The sequence below is a fragment of the Pantherophis guttatus genome, chromosome 10 (genome assembly GCF_059756535.1).
Source record: "Pantherophis guttatus breed Tessera chromosome 10, ASM5975653v1, whole genome shotgun sequence".
Taxonomy (NCBI): domain Eukaryota; kingdom Metazoa; phylum Chordata; class Lepidosauria; order Squamata; family Colubridae; genus Pantherophis; species Pantherophis guttatus.
Window position 1 is genome coordinate 21,019,154 of NC_142072.1, and position 14,955 is coordinate 21,034,108.

The 14,955-nt window shown below is 44.9% G+C and overlaps 1 protein-coding gene across 1 annotated transcript in view; it reads left to right on the forward strand.

The window, feature by feature from the left end:
- The first annotated feature begins 624 nt into the window (after window positions 1–624).
- LOC117663327 (angiopoietin-2-like) overlaps window positions 625–14,955 on the forward strand; it is a 38,568-nt gene continuing 24,237 nt past the window's right edge. Inside the window, exon 1 of the mRNA XM_034413411.3 lies at window positions 625–1,064. Coding sequence (XP_034269302.1) covers window positions 753–1,064 — 312 coding nt within the window. The 5' untranslated portion in view covers window positions 625–752. The remainder of the gene's footprint in view (window positions 1,065–14,955) is intronic.

Below are 14,955 nucleotides of genomic sequence, written 5' to 3' on the forward strand. Positions count from 1 at the left end.
AGAGATTGGATAACCATTTGTCTGAAGTGGTGTAGGGTTTCCTGCCTAAACAGGGGGTTGGACTAGAAGACCTCCAAGAGCCCTTCCAACTCTGTTAAACTATTCTATTCTATTCTATTCTATTCTATTCTATTCTATTCTATTCTATTCTATTCTATTCTATTCCATTCCATTCCATTCCATTCCATTCCATTCCACTCCACTCTATCCTTTCCTATCCCATTCTATCCCATTCTATCCCATCCTATCCTATCCTATTCCTAATTTCTATCCTACCCTATCCTATTCTCACGCCCCATCGGGAGAGGAGGCTTCTCAAGTTTCTTCTTCACCCCCCCCCCCCACAAACTCCGGATAATTTCCGCGCAGCCAACAACATCCTGACTTCCCGGCGATTCCTGACCGGCCCAGCCTTGCCAGGCACCCGTTCGTTGGAACAAGGCGGAAAGGTCCCGGCCGGGGCTGTTGACTTGGGAGCGCGTGTTCTGACCCTTCCAACGATCTTCTGCGAAGCGGGTTTCGCTCGATTCAGCCAGCCAAGCGACCCGGGCGGGCTTCCAAAGGCCAGCAAAGGGGGGGGGGGCGGCAAAGGAGGGAGGGGGCGGGAAGAGGCGGAGAGGGTGGGAGGGCTCCAAGCCCCCCCCTCCATCCTCCCGTTGCCCGCAGGAGGCGTCCGGACTTGTCAGGAGGAAGGCAGCCCCATTGCAAACCACGGAGGAGTTTGCCTGCAGGTCCCGCCGAGGAAAGTCAGGATGAGAAGCTGGAAGGTCCTGGCGTATCTCTTGCTGGCCGCCTGGGCAGGGATGCAGCCGCGGGTGCTGGGCAAGGGAGCCCCGGAGCGCTCTCAGCATCGCCTGCAACACGGAGCCTGCACCTACACCTTCCTCCTGCCCGAGCTGGGGGGCTGCGATGGCGCGGCCCCTCCTGCTGCCGCCGCCGTCCCGTTCCAAGTGTCCAACTCGCTCCAGAGGGATGCGCCGCCCATGGCCGAAGCCCAGTGGCCCGTCCAGCGACTGCAACAGCTGGAGACCGTCATGGAGAACAACACCCAGTGGCTGCAGAAGGTGGGGAGGAGGAGGAGGAGGAGGAAGGCGAGGGTGCTAAGGCCGAAGGACCTGGGCAGAAGCTGCAGGGATCAGGCCCTGGGGATTGGGGAGGGGGAGGCGCTGGGGAGAAGAGAGAGAGAGACAGAGACAGAGAGGGATAGAGGGGGAGAGGAGAGGGAGGGAGGGAGACAGAGAGAGAGACAGAGAGAGTGGGGAGAAGAGAGAGAGACACAGAGAGAGACAGACAGACAGACAGATAGACAGACAGAGACAGAGAGAGAGAAAGAGAGAGAGACAGAGGGAGGGGGAAGGGAGGGAGAGAGAGACAGAGAGAGACAGACAGACAGACAGACAGAGACAGAGAGAGAGACAGAGAGGCGGGAGGGAGGGAGAGACAGAGACAGAGAGAGACAGAGAGAGGGAGAGAGGGAGAGAGGGGGAGAAGAGAGAGAGAGGGAGAGAGGGAGAGAGACAGAGCGAGAGACAGAGACAGAGAGAGACAGAGAGCGGGGGAGAGAGGGGGAGAAGAGAGAGAGGGAGGGAGGGAGGGAGGGAGACAGAGAGAGACAGAGACAGAGACAGAGACAGAGACAGAGAGAGTTGTATGCATTCATTGCACTCAGTTGGCTTGGCTTTGGGATGTGGGTGGAAGAGTAAAAAGCATGGTGTCAACTCAGAGCAGTCCATGGTCTGGTGCAATGTCCAAAAAATGGATTCGTTAGGTAAACCCTACCTGGTGTGTGTGAATGCAGGAATGACTTTCCTGGTTGGGGTCTGTAAGGTAACTTAGAGGTTACCAAATCTAAGGGAAAGTCTTTCTTTGGTGGAGGTCTGAGGACTGTGCTAGTCTCTTTGCATCAATGGCCCAGGCAAGACAGACAGACAGAGACAGACACAGACACAGACACAGATGCACACACACACACACACACACACAGAGAGAAGTCCTTCATCTGCACTGCACTGAAGCCTTGCAAGAAAAGCAACAGGCTGTGAAAAGTACCTACGGTAGTCGGCTGTTTTTGCAATGAGCCAAACAGCAGCTTGCTTGTGTCTAACGTATTCTGAGTCCCGCTTTGTAACGGTTTGTGTAAGGATTTATGACTTAGGATGCTGCGCAGACCAATGGCAAACGAGTCAGTAAACCAGCTTGTGATAATCGGGACTGAGACGTTTATTTATTTACTGGTATATATTTACTTTATTGATTAGCATTTTATCTAGAACTAATCAGTGGAATGGCCTCCAGAAGTTGTGGGGGCTCCAACACTGGAGATTTTTAAGAAGAGACTGAACAACCGTTTGTCTGAAAGGGCATAGGGGCTCCTGCCTGAACAGGGGGTTGGACTAGAAGACTTCCAAGGTCCCTTCCAACTCCATTATTCTGTTATCTCAACTTTATAAGTAACTTAAGGCAGCTAACATACTAATTTATTTATTTTATTTATTAGTTCGATTTATATGCCACCCTTCTCCGGAGACTCAGGGCGGCTTACAATACGTTAAGCAATAGCCTTCATACTTTTGTATATACCTGCTTAGTAGGGCTTTCGGCCCCCCCAAGCAGTATTCTTTTTTTATACAAAGTCAGCTTATTGCCCCCACAATCCGGGTTCTCATTTTACCTACCTCGGAAGGATGGAAGGCTGTCAAGTATTTGCAAGCCATTGGCACATGTGTCATATAGACACCAGTGGCGGTAGAGAGTGCCTCCACCCCTATGTGGAAAGGAGGGGCTTACCCTGAGTATAAAACCCCCTCCAACCTTTTCCACCTCTCTCTCTCCATCACCCTCTTTTCATGTTTGTTCCTCATGAGACTTGATCTCTGTTGTACATAGTTAATATGCTTTATCATATGAATAAATACATTTAAGACATTTATTTATGCATCTGCCTCTGAACTCTTCTATGTTCCTGGGTGTTTCTACGATCCCAACTCCACAAAGGCTGAGTCAACCTTGAGCCTGGTGAGATTTGAACTCGCAGTAATTGCAGGCAGCTGGCAACTAAGTGCTACTTAATAGCACTTTAGTCCGCTGCTCCACCAAGGCTCCTTCCTCTCCCAAAATCCCCAACAACCTTTTCAGGTGAGTTGGGTTTAAGAGAGAGTGTCCAGCCAAAGTCACCCAACCACCTGTAATGCCTAAGGCAGGATTAAAGCTCAGGGTTCTTGGTGATTGGGCCAAAGTTACCCCGCCAGCTTTCTGCCTAGAACTAGAACTCACCGTCTCCGGGTTTCTAGCCTGATGCGTTAATCTACTAGACCAGATTGATTGTCTCTAGTGATACGGTTTTAATGGGTAGGTTCATGCAGTATTCTAAATTAAAACCAAGGAAATCACAGTTTGGTTTGGCAGCAAAACAGCACTCTTAACTAGTACTGATGATGTTACCTAGTTTGGTAATGAGACGTCTGCAAGAAACTAAGCAAGTTCAGAGAGCACCAAGGATCTCCTCATTCCAACTTTGAGCTCCAAATATTCTCTTTGATTGGTACATTTTGTTTTATTGCAATGGGTCACTCAAACAAAACTTCTGATCCTTAAACCTTTATTGTGGTTCTTCTTGTTATTGTTAATACTCTGTGTCATTAAATCTGATGGCTTTAATTTTAATCAGTTTGGGCCAGTGGTGAAATCCAAATTTTTTTATTACTGGATCTGTGGGCGTGGCTTGATGGGCGTGGCAGGGAAAGGATATTGCAAAATCCCCATTTCCTCCCCACTCCAGGAAAAGGATACTGCAAAATCTCCATTCCCTCCCCACTCCAGGAAAAGGATACTGCAAAATCTCCATTCCCACCCTACTCCAGGAAAAGGATACTGTAAAATCTCCATTCCCACCCCACTCCAGGGGAAGGATACAGCAAAATCCCCATTCCCTCCCCACTCCTGGGGGAAGGATATTGCAAAATCCCCATTCCCTCCCCACTCTGGGGCCATCCAGAGATGTTATTTGCTGGTTCTCTGAACCACTCAAAATTTCCGCTACCGGTTCTCCAGAACCTGTCAGAACCTGCTGGATTTCACCCCTGGTTTGGGCCGAACAACCACAAGGGATTGGCTTCCTCACCCTATCTAAGGCAGGGATGGGATATATTTGAGTGAATAGGCTTTGCTGTTGGGGAGGGAGCAGAATTCATTGGGAGGAGTCGTGATCCAAGATGAGTGGGTGGGATTTTCACAAAAAGCTATCAGGGCTGGGATTTTTATTTTGTTCCCTATTACTTGGAAAGGAATTTTCTTGGCTTTTCAAAAACTTTCTACTGCAATTTTGATACTGAATGGCACAAAACCCAGAGTATTAAATAGCAGGGGAAAAAAAGAAACTATTAATTTTTGACAGGGATTGCTCATGCCTGGCATTAAATGGCCACGATGATGTGGGTTCATATTTACATTAACTTCAATCCAACAAACCATATGATGGCTTTGGGGGAGGTGTGGGGCCAGGAAGAGGCATCGAAAAGCTGTCGGTCTGGATAATTTTGGTGGCCAAGATTTTTTTGCCCCCTTCAAAATTAGTGTGTGACAACAATGCAGGAGAAGTGTGCATCATTTAGAATTGAGTTGGACAAAGGGCCTCCAGATCTAGTATGTGTCTCATTGCTGTACTTTGTTGGCATAACAATTTAGGCCAGGGGTGGGCTTCAAAAATTTTAGCAAGGGGTTCTCTGCCTGGTTGCTGGGTGGGCGTGGCTATTGTGGGCAGGGCCTAATCGGCCTCCTGCACCACGGGGGGGGGGGGATTTTTTCCTGGAGGGCACAAATGGCCTCCCCAGGCTCCGGAGGCCCTCTGGAGACCAGAAATGGGCCAATTTCTGGCCTTCCCGAACTTCCGGTAGGCCCGTTTTTCATACACACCCCGGAGCCTCCAAGCATGCCCTGCATTTACCTGCATACAAAACGGGCCACATGGGGACTCCTGGGAGGGGAGGGGTGGGGTGGGTTGGGAGGGGCCAGCCAGGAATGGGATTTGGAGGTTCTCTGAACTGCATAGAATCTTAGCTAGAGGTTCTCCCGAACCCCTGCGAACCCCCAGCAGCCCACCCTTGATTTAGGCCCTGTAAGATTTTGGTCCTCAATTTATGATCACAATAGGTACAGGTAGTCCTCGACTTACAATAGTTCATTTAGTGACCCTTTGAAGTTACAATGGCACTGAAAAAAGTGACATGACCATTTTTCACACTTATGACTGTTGCACCATCCCCCGGGGTCACATGATTTACAGTCAGATGCTTGACAAGGGGTCTTGTCACATTTATGACAGTTGTGGTGTCTGAGGATCAAGTGATCCCCTTTTGCAACCTTCTGACAAGCAAAGGCAATGGGGAAAGCCAGATTCACTTAACAACGGTGTTACTAATTTTAACAACTGCCGCAATTCACTTAACAACTGGGGCAAGACAGGTCGTAAAATGGAGCAAAACCAGTAGTGGGATTCAGCCAGTTCGCACCTATTCAGGAGAACCGGTTGTTAATTTTCCAAGCAGTTCAGAGAACCGGTTGTTAGAAAAAAATCTTATTTTGGTTTTTTTCCCCACTTTATAGGGCTAATCCTGTAAGGAAGGCAGGAAGGAAACATTCTGGTGTTGTTTCTAGCCTAATCTGTATTGCCCTGCTTACAGAAACTGCCTCTCTGGTTAACCCTTATTAACATTGTAACAGCTAAGGCGAAGCACTCATCGACGTGAGTAATGTTGAGTTGGCCACGCCCACATGGTCATATGACCACCAAGCCATGCCTACCCAGCTGGTCATTAGGGCAGAGAACCGGTTGTTAAATTATTTGAATCCCACCACTGAGCAAAACTCACTTAACAAATTTCTCATTTAGCAACAACAATCTCCATTGCAATCGTAAGTCAAGGAATACCTGTACTGGAAAATTCATCATTAAGTAATGTGATCGTTAAGCGAGGCATCACAGGACGATGCTCAATTTTGCAACCTTTTTGCCACAGTCGTTAAATGAATCACACAGTTCCCCATTGACTTTGCTTGTCAGAACCCAGCTGGGAAGGTTGCAAATGGTGATCGCATGAACCCAGGACGCTGCAACTGATACAATGCTGGTTGACAAGCAACCAAATTTTGCCCATTGGGTGGTTGCAACTATCATAAGGGTGGAGTCTGGTTGTATGTTTTTCCAGCACTGTCATAACTGTAAACCGATTCTAAATGAATGGTCATAAGTCGAGGACTTTCTGTACATTCCTTGGAAGTGTAGCCAGAGAAGAAAGAAACTGGGAACTGTAGCTCATTAATACTCCTAGATTCCTTATCCCATCTTGCGGGTTCAAAAGATCTCAGCTGCTCCTTTTTATATCAGCTTCCAAGTAACCTACATTGTTGTTGTTGCTAGTTGCGAAGTTGTGCCCGATCCATGGCGACCCCATAGACAACGTTCCTCCAGGGCTTCCTCTCCTCTACCATCCTCTGGAGTCCATTTAAGCTCACGCCAACTGCTTCAGTGACTCCATCCAGCCACCTCGTTCTCTGCCGTCCCTTTCTTCTTTTGCCCTCCATCTTTCCCAGCATTAGGCTCTTCTCCAGTGAGTCCTTCCTTCTCATTAGGTGGCCAAAGGATTTGAGTTTCCTCTTCAGGGTCTGGCCTTCTAAGGAGCAGTCAGGGCTGATCTCCTCTAGGACTGACCGGTTGGATCTCCTTGCAGTCCATGGGACTCGCAGGAGTCTTCTCCAGCACCAGAGTTCAAAGGCCTCAATTCTTTGGCGCTCAGCCTTCCTTATGGTCCAACTTTCACAGCCATCCATTGCAACTGGGAAAAACATCGCCTTGACTATGCACACTTTTGTTGGCAGGGTGATGTCTCTGCTTTTTAACATTGATCATGACCTACACTGGGGACTTAGCAAAATCTATTTTCATGCTTACAGTTCAGGGCTGGAATGGGTTTCACTGGGGCTGCCAATTCTTGGAATCCAGCATCAGATGTTCCTGAAAATCATCTGAGCAGGAAGGAGATACAGTGCATGTGTGTGGGTGTTTGTGTGTGTGTGTGTGTGTGTGTGTGTGTGTGTGTGTGTGTGCGTTTGTCACACACACTTCTACAGGTAGTCCTCGACTTACAACAGTTCGTTTAGTGACCGTCCAAAGCAGGGATGGGTTCTAAATTTTTTTACTACCGGTTCTGTGGGTGTGGCTTATTTTGTGGGCATGGCTTGATGGTCATGTGACAATTATTTAGGATTTAGCAGAGGTACTGGTCTACCAGGCTTTTAACTGCTTGCAGAGCTGTACTATTTTTATTTTTGCAGGCACTGATCTACTCATGTATTTTTGCAGGCACCAGTCTACTCATTTGTTTTCTTTTAACACTGATCAAGCTGTAGGGCGGCCTTTTGAAGCCCTGGGCAAGAGTTTAAACAGGTTTTTCCCCTCTAGCCATCAGCTGGGACTCAGGAGGCAGCAATAGATTGGGGGTGGGGCCAAATAAAAGGTAAGAATAACGCGGGGGGGGCAGGGGGTCAGAACCGGTTTGGTGACGTCATATCGTCACCATTACCGGCTTGGGAGAACCAGGCCAAATTGGGAGGAACCCACCACTGGTCCAAAGTTACAACAGCACTGGAAAAAGTGTCCTTCACACTTATAAACACTGTAGTATCCCCGTGATCCAAATTCAGACGCTTGGCAACTGACTCACATTTATGACGGCTACAGCGACCCAGGGTCATGTGATCCCCTTCTGGGAAAGCCAGATTCGCTTAACAACCGTCCTGCTAACTTAACAGCTGCAGTGATTCACTTAACAACCGTGGGAAAGAAAGTGTGTCAAAGGTTGCAAAATTTACTTAACAAAATGTTTCACTTAGCAACGGAAATTTTGGGCTGTGTTGCGGTCGTACATGGAAGAACATTTCCTTGGGGAATGGCCAATCTTGTCAGTGCTCACAGCCATGTCCGATCCCCGAGTAAGAACACAAGTGGCATGTTCCCCATCCTTAGAGTCCTGCCAATTCCACCCCTCCCCCAACCCCGTTTCTCTGCCTTTAACCCAGTGTTTCTCAACCTTGGAAGCTTGAAGATGGGTGGACTTCAACTCCCAGAATCCCCCAGCCAGCGCTGCTGGCTGGGGGATTCTGGGAGTTGAAGTCCACCCATCTTTAAACTACCAAGGTTGAGAAACACTGCGTTTAATCCCAGCAAGATCTTCAGATTGCATCCTTGGATTATCCCATGGTTATAAAGGCACCCGAGGAAACCAGACCCTTCCTCTCCATCTCCATCCATCGGCAGAAGTTAAAACCAGTGGTGAAATGTAAAATTTGTTATTACTGGTTCTGTGGGCGTGGCTTGGTGGTGATGGGGGTAATATGACTGAGTCAGTGTGGCCAACTTTTTTTTTTTTTTTCACTTTTAAAACCATTTTTTCTACAACCTCTTCGGCTGAAGAGATTGTAAAAAAAATGCTTTGAAAAGCCTCTGACGATCCCAGCTGACTTGCCTGATCGGCAGAGGCTTTTTTTCCTTTTAACAATATTTTTTCTATAGCTTCTTCGGCCAAAGAGGTTGTAGAAAAAATGCTTTTAAAAGCCTCTGATGATCCCAGCTGAGCCGCGCGATCATCAGAGGCTTTTTTTTTTTTTTTACTTTTAAAAGCATTTTTTCCGGCCAAAGAGGTTGTAAAAAAAAATTATTTATTTATTATTTAAATTTGTATACCGCCCTTCTCCCGAAGGACTCAGGGCGGTGAAGAGCCAAAATTAATGCATTTTTAAAATGCTTTTAAAAATAATTTTAAAAAAGCCTCTGATGATTGTGCGGCTCAGCTGGGCAATGGGGGGATGGGCAGGGATTTTTGCTACCGGTTCTCCGAACCACCCGCCTCCATCGCTACTGGATTGAGCGATCCAGTCTGAACCGGGAGCATTTCATCCCTGGTTAAAATGATTTGGGGAGCCACATAGGCTGGTGGAACCAGTGATGCTTCTGCCTAAATTTTTCAAAAACATCTGAATGGTGGAGCAGAACCGGGCAATTTCCTGCCACGGAGGCGCTGAACCTCTCTCCATTTTCCAGCAACGCCAGTTATTTAATTAGAATTCCTGGTCTTAAAATAACAAGCTGGCCAGTTATCAGCACGCAAGCACGCATACTGGCAGGAAAGGCGAGAGCACGAGGAAGAGAGGGCGATATTTTTAGGACTGCTTTTGTATCTACTGTTCGTCTTCCAGGCTACGGATTTTGAAAATGTCCTAACCATTTAAATGGCTGGCTTAATCTTCCATTTGAAAATGTGCGTGCCGTGTTTAAAGCTGATTAAGACACGCTTAGCTTACGGTAATCGTCACGATTACCTAAGGTTTTTTTAAAATTAAAATTATCATCTATAAAATACAAAGAAAAATAGATAACTGGGAAATGGGAAAAAGGAAAGACGGAGAAAAGAAAAGGGAGGGAGGGAAAGTGGGCGGGAAAAAAGCATGAACTTCCAATACAGGTAACCACAACTGAGCCCAAAATATATGTTGTTAAGTGAGCCAGTTGTTAAGTGACTTTTGCCATTTTGCAACCTTTCTCGCCACAGTTGTTAAGTGAATCATTGCAGGGGGATAAGCTAGTAACCCGGTTGTTAAGTGAATCTGGCATCCCCATTGACTTTGAAAGTCGCAAAAGGGCATAACATGGCCTTGGGACACAGCCACGGTCGTAAGTATGAGCCGAGGTGGCGCAGTGGTTAGGGTGCAGTACTGCAGCTACTTCAGCTGACTGCTAGTTCAGCAGATCAGCGGATCAAATCTCACCAGGCTCAAGGTTGACTCAGCCTTCCATCCTTCCGAGGTGGGTAAAATGAGGACCCAGATTGTTGGGGGCAATATGCTATTTCGTATACTATCTTTGGTGTAAACCACCCAGAGTACTCGGAGAGGGGGCGGCATAGAAATATGAATAATAAAAATAAAAAATAAAATAAAGTATGAACCCTTTGCCAAGTGTGCGAATTTTTATCACATGAATATCGGGATGCTGCAAAGGTCATAACTGTAAAAAAAAAATGGTCATAAATCACATTTTTCAGTGCCATTATAATTTTGAATGGTCACTAAATGAGCTGATGTAAGTCAAGGACTACCTGTATTTTTCAATGCAACAAAGTCCAAAATAAAATTACAGCCTCAACTTTTTCCTTTTACCAACTTAGTAAGTACCATCCATTTCTATAACAAGAACTAATTTAATCAGCAAAATCCAAAGTCAAGATTTCAATTTTTTTTTTCCTATCTTGAGCACAAAGTCCAGGAATGGTTTCCAAGTAGAAACAATACTGGATATATTCCTGTCTCTGATTAAAACAGTTCATTTTGCCCTCTCTGCTAGTTCCATCACTTTTTCCATCCATTCTTCCATTGTAGGGATTGATGCAATCAACTTAAATCATGATTTATTAACTAAATTAGATGGCTGGATTCACATTGCATGCTAAGCCCTGAATTATGTCTTGCAAATATGGGTTTGTAGAGTAAGACCAGAACAAATTAGGATGTAATGTGTTCCAGGAACCCTGCCAAAGAGTTAAAAGGTTGAGTTGATTTGTTGAATATCATAATGGTCCAGTTTTGACAATGTAATAAAGCGTAAGATGTGTTTACAAAGTAGATGATTGGATTCATACAAAACGCTAACCTATAATACGATTTATTTAAGTTAGATTTAAAAAGTTGGATGAATTTGATCTTTGTGATTAGAAAAACCTGGCTTACAGTTTTCTATGTTATGTGAACCAAATTGTAGCTTATTGACTAAACCATCGTTCGAGAAAACAAGATTTAAAAGAGGTATGAGCCCAGCCAGCTATTCTATCTTAATTCACACATCGTACAAAGCCACTGGCTGCAAACACAGATCAGATTAAGCCATAAAATATAAATTGCAAAGTACCATGGCTGGTCTTTGATAGCATACTACTTACCTGCAGAGGTGGGATTCAGCAGGTTCTGACCAGTTCTGGAAAACCGGTAGCGGAAATTTTGAGTAGTTCGGAGAACCGGTAAATACCACCTCTGATTGGCTCCGCCCCCATCTATTCTCTGCCTCCCGGGTCCCAGCTGATTGGGAGGAAATGGGGATTTTGTAGTATCCTTCCCCTGCCATGCCCACCAAGCCACATCCACAGAACCGGTAGTAACAGATTTTGAAACCTGCCACTGACTACCTGCCTGGAGAATTCTGGGAGTTGAAATCCACCTTTCTTAAATTTGCCAAATGCTGGTGCGCTTATACACGCCTCTTACAGACCTCTTAGGCATGGGCTGAGGTCAACAGTAGACAGTCTAAGGTTAAAATTTTGAGGGTTTTGGGATGAAACTACAGAGTCAGGCAGTGCATTCCAGGCGTTGACCACTCTGTTGCTGAAGTCGTATTTTCTGCAATCGAGTTTGGAGCGGTTCACTTTAAGTTTGTATCTGTTGTGTGCTCATGTATCGTTGTGGTTGAAGCTGAAGTAGTCATGGACAGGAAGGACATTGTGGCAGATAATTTTATGTATTATGCTTAGGTCAGACTGAAGTCAGCGTAGTTCTAAGTTATCTAAGCCCAAAATTTGAAGTCTGGTGGCATAAGGTATTTTATTGCAGGTAGAGGAATGGAGGACTCTTCTCGTAAAATATCTCTGGACTCTCTCAATTGTACTAATGTCTGATATGCAGTGCGAGTTTCAGACAGATGAGTTGCATTCAAGAATTGGTCTAGCAAATGTTTTGTATGCTCTAGGTAGTAGTATATTACCAGAGAAGAAACTACACAAGATTAGGTTAACAACTCTTAATGCCTTTCTGGCAATGTTGTTACAGTGGCACTTAGATCTTTAGAAATGAGTACTCCAAGGTCTAAGGCAGAGATGGCTAACCTTTTTGCCATCACGTGCCAAAAGTGGGGGAAGCGCGGGGGGGCGGGTCATGCGCGTGCGTGCCCACACCCATAATTCTATGTGCCCTGCCCCCACGCATGAGTGCACGACCCACCCACACTTCCCCTGCTTTTGGTATGCGATGGCATGGTGGGCCCGGTAGGCCTGTTTTTCGCCCTCCCCAGGCTCCAGAGCCTTTCTAGGAGCCTGGTGAGAGCGAAAACGGCCTTCCCCATCCCCCTGGAGGCCGGAAACAGCCTGTTTGCCAACTTCCAGTGGGCCCAGAAGGCCCGAAAATCAGCTGGTGGAGCTGAACTCACGTGCCCACCGATATGGCTCCGTGTGCCACCTCTGCCATAGGTTCGCCATCATGGGTCTAAGCAGTGTTTCCCAAACTTGACCCTTTGAAGATGTATGGACTTCAACTCCCAGAATTCCTCAACTAGGCATACTGGTTGGGGAATTCTGGGAATTGAAGTCCATGCATCTTAAAATAGCCAAGTTTGGGAAACACTGGCTCTAAGGTGTAACTAAAGTTGTTGACCAATAGGTGAAGGAGGAGAAAAGTGAGCTTGACCTTGGACTCGTAACTGTGTTCAGACAGGTGTGCTATTTGTCGTTTTTCACTAGACATCACCTCTGCCAGACCCCCTTTGGAGAGGAGGAAAAGCAGAGAACAGGATGCTGAGATGGTCAATGGGTCAGTGTGCTGCCCATATGAGGAAACCTGGTGGGGTGGGGGAGAGACAAAAACAAACAAACCATCATCCCTTTGCATGCAAAGGGACTGACATTGTCAAATAAAAGCTTGATTTGGAAAAGCTGCATTGTTTGAATACGCAAAACCTTTCATATTCTAAGACTAGGATGAATTTAGGAGCAATGATAGTAGCTATTGATTGATACAGTTAAGCATCGTATTGGAATACCCCAATAATATCAAAGCGGTTTACTTTAAATTTAGTGTCATCTCTATGCAAGAAACAATCCAGTGGAAGAAGCGTTTACTTGAGAATCAAACTATCCCTTTTTATCTAATTTAGATAAAAAGACATGGAAATGAAATACGATAGAGATTTTTCCAATGCAAGAAATGTAGAATTATATAAAATACAATATCAGGATGGATTTGATTTAAATCGAGTTGATTTAAATCACAATTTAAATCATGATTTAAATCAATAGTAAAAAGGCTTGATTTAAATCAACTCGATTTAAATCATAATTTTTAAAGAGCAACTGTCATCTCTGCTACTCCTTTGACCCACTGTTGACTCACCGATAGTCCCAGTGTTGCAGAATATACAGCCTCATGCTACATATCTAAGCTCCATTTCATGCTGAATAACCTAAATTATTTATGTATCTTAAATAGAAAACTATCTTACGATAGATTTTTACCCCAAAAGTTTTTTATTAAAATAAATTCAATACAAATCAAAAAAATCCAATTTAAATAAAAAAAATCTGATTTTTTTGATTTTTTTAAAAAAAATCATTGATTTTTATCCACCCTGCACAATATAAAGATGTACTGTTATTGGAATGATTTAGGAGAATGAAGGGCATAATACAAATTAATTTAAATCTTAGATTATTTTGTATGAAATGAGGGAAGAAACAGCCATAGTTAAACATATGATTAATGAGGCTAATAATACATGGATATATATGAATAGAGTGAAGATGCACAAAAGACTTGGAACCAACCGACACACTGTTTGTATTTACATTGAAGATGGTTTTTTATTTGTTTTTTAAATATTTGTTTAAAAATATTTTTTTGTCAAAAAAAAAGAAAAAAAAGAATCAAACTATCCCAAAGATTCTTTTCCCCCTCCCTAAAAGGCAACTGGAGTTTCTTGGGTTTGTTTTTTTTCTTTGCAAAAAATTTCACTTCTTCTCATCCAAGATGCTTCTACAATTCTGAAGAACTAAACTGAAGAAGTTTCTGGGATGAGAAGTGAAATGTTTTCAAAGAAAAAAAACAAGTCCAATTGCCTTCTAGAAAAAAAAAAACACCTTTGGGGCAACCTGGATGATTGAGAATCTCCATAGACATTGAGAATCAAATTAGTTGAAACAGCAGAGCAAACTATGATCTCTTTATCCCAGGTGGAAAAATCCCTAGTTTGGGGTATGGCCTACACCAGGTGCCTCCAACCTTGGCAACTTTTTAAGACTTGTGAACTTCAACTCCAGAGCTGGCTGAGGAATTCTGGGAGTTGAAGTTCACAAGTTTTAAACTTGCCAAGGTTGGAGACACCTGGCCTACAGTGTTCCCTTCTCTTTGCTGATTTTCCTTGCTTTGTTTCGATCCATATAAACCACTCTGCCGACTGGGGTGGGGGGTTCTAGGAAAGATTTCCGCAGGTCTGGTTTATCTCTACAAAAGACACCCACATGTTACCACTGCAAATGGGGTTACACAAATATGCTTGGATTAACTGGAGTAATTTATTCCTTACAATTCAAGCATGAAGCCAGACAGGACAAATCTGTTTTCTCCCCTGAAATGTGCTGATTTCAGGAGTTTGTAGAAGCAGCTGTTTCTTCAGCTTGCTGACAGATTTCAAAGGCTTGGATTTCCAGGTATGAAATTGCATGGAGAAATAAATCACACTCAGGAGCCGAAGAAGGGAAAAGCAGAAGTTTCAGTAAATGGATAAATTATTTTATGGTGGCCATTTACCAGCATTAGAGAATTGATACTCAAGTATTCAAAATATCCAAAACTAAATTGACCATAGCAATAGCTCTTAGACAGAGGTGAAATCCAGTAGGTTCTGACAAGTTCTGGAGAACTGGTAGCGGAAATTTTGAGCAGTTCGGAGAACCGGCAAATACCACCTCTGGCTGGCCCCAGAGTGGGGTGGGAATGGAGATTTTGCAATATCCTTTTCCTGGAGTGGGGAGGGAACGGGAATTTTGCAGTATCCTTCCCCTGGAGTGGGGTGGGAATGGGGATTTTGTGGTATCCTTCCCCTGCAACGCCCACAAAGCCACGCCTGCCAAGCTACACCATGCCCACCAA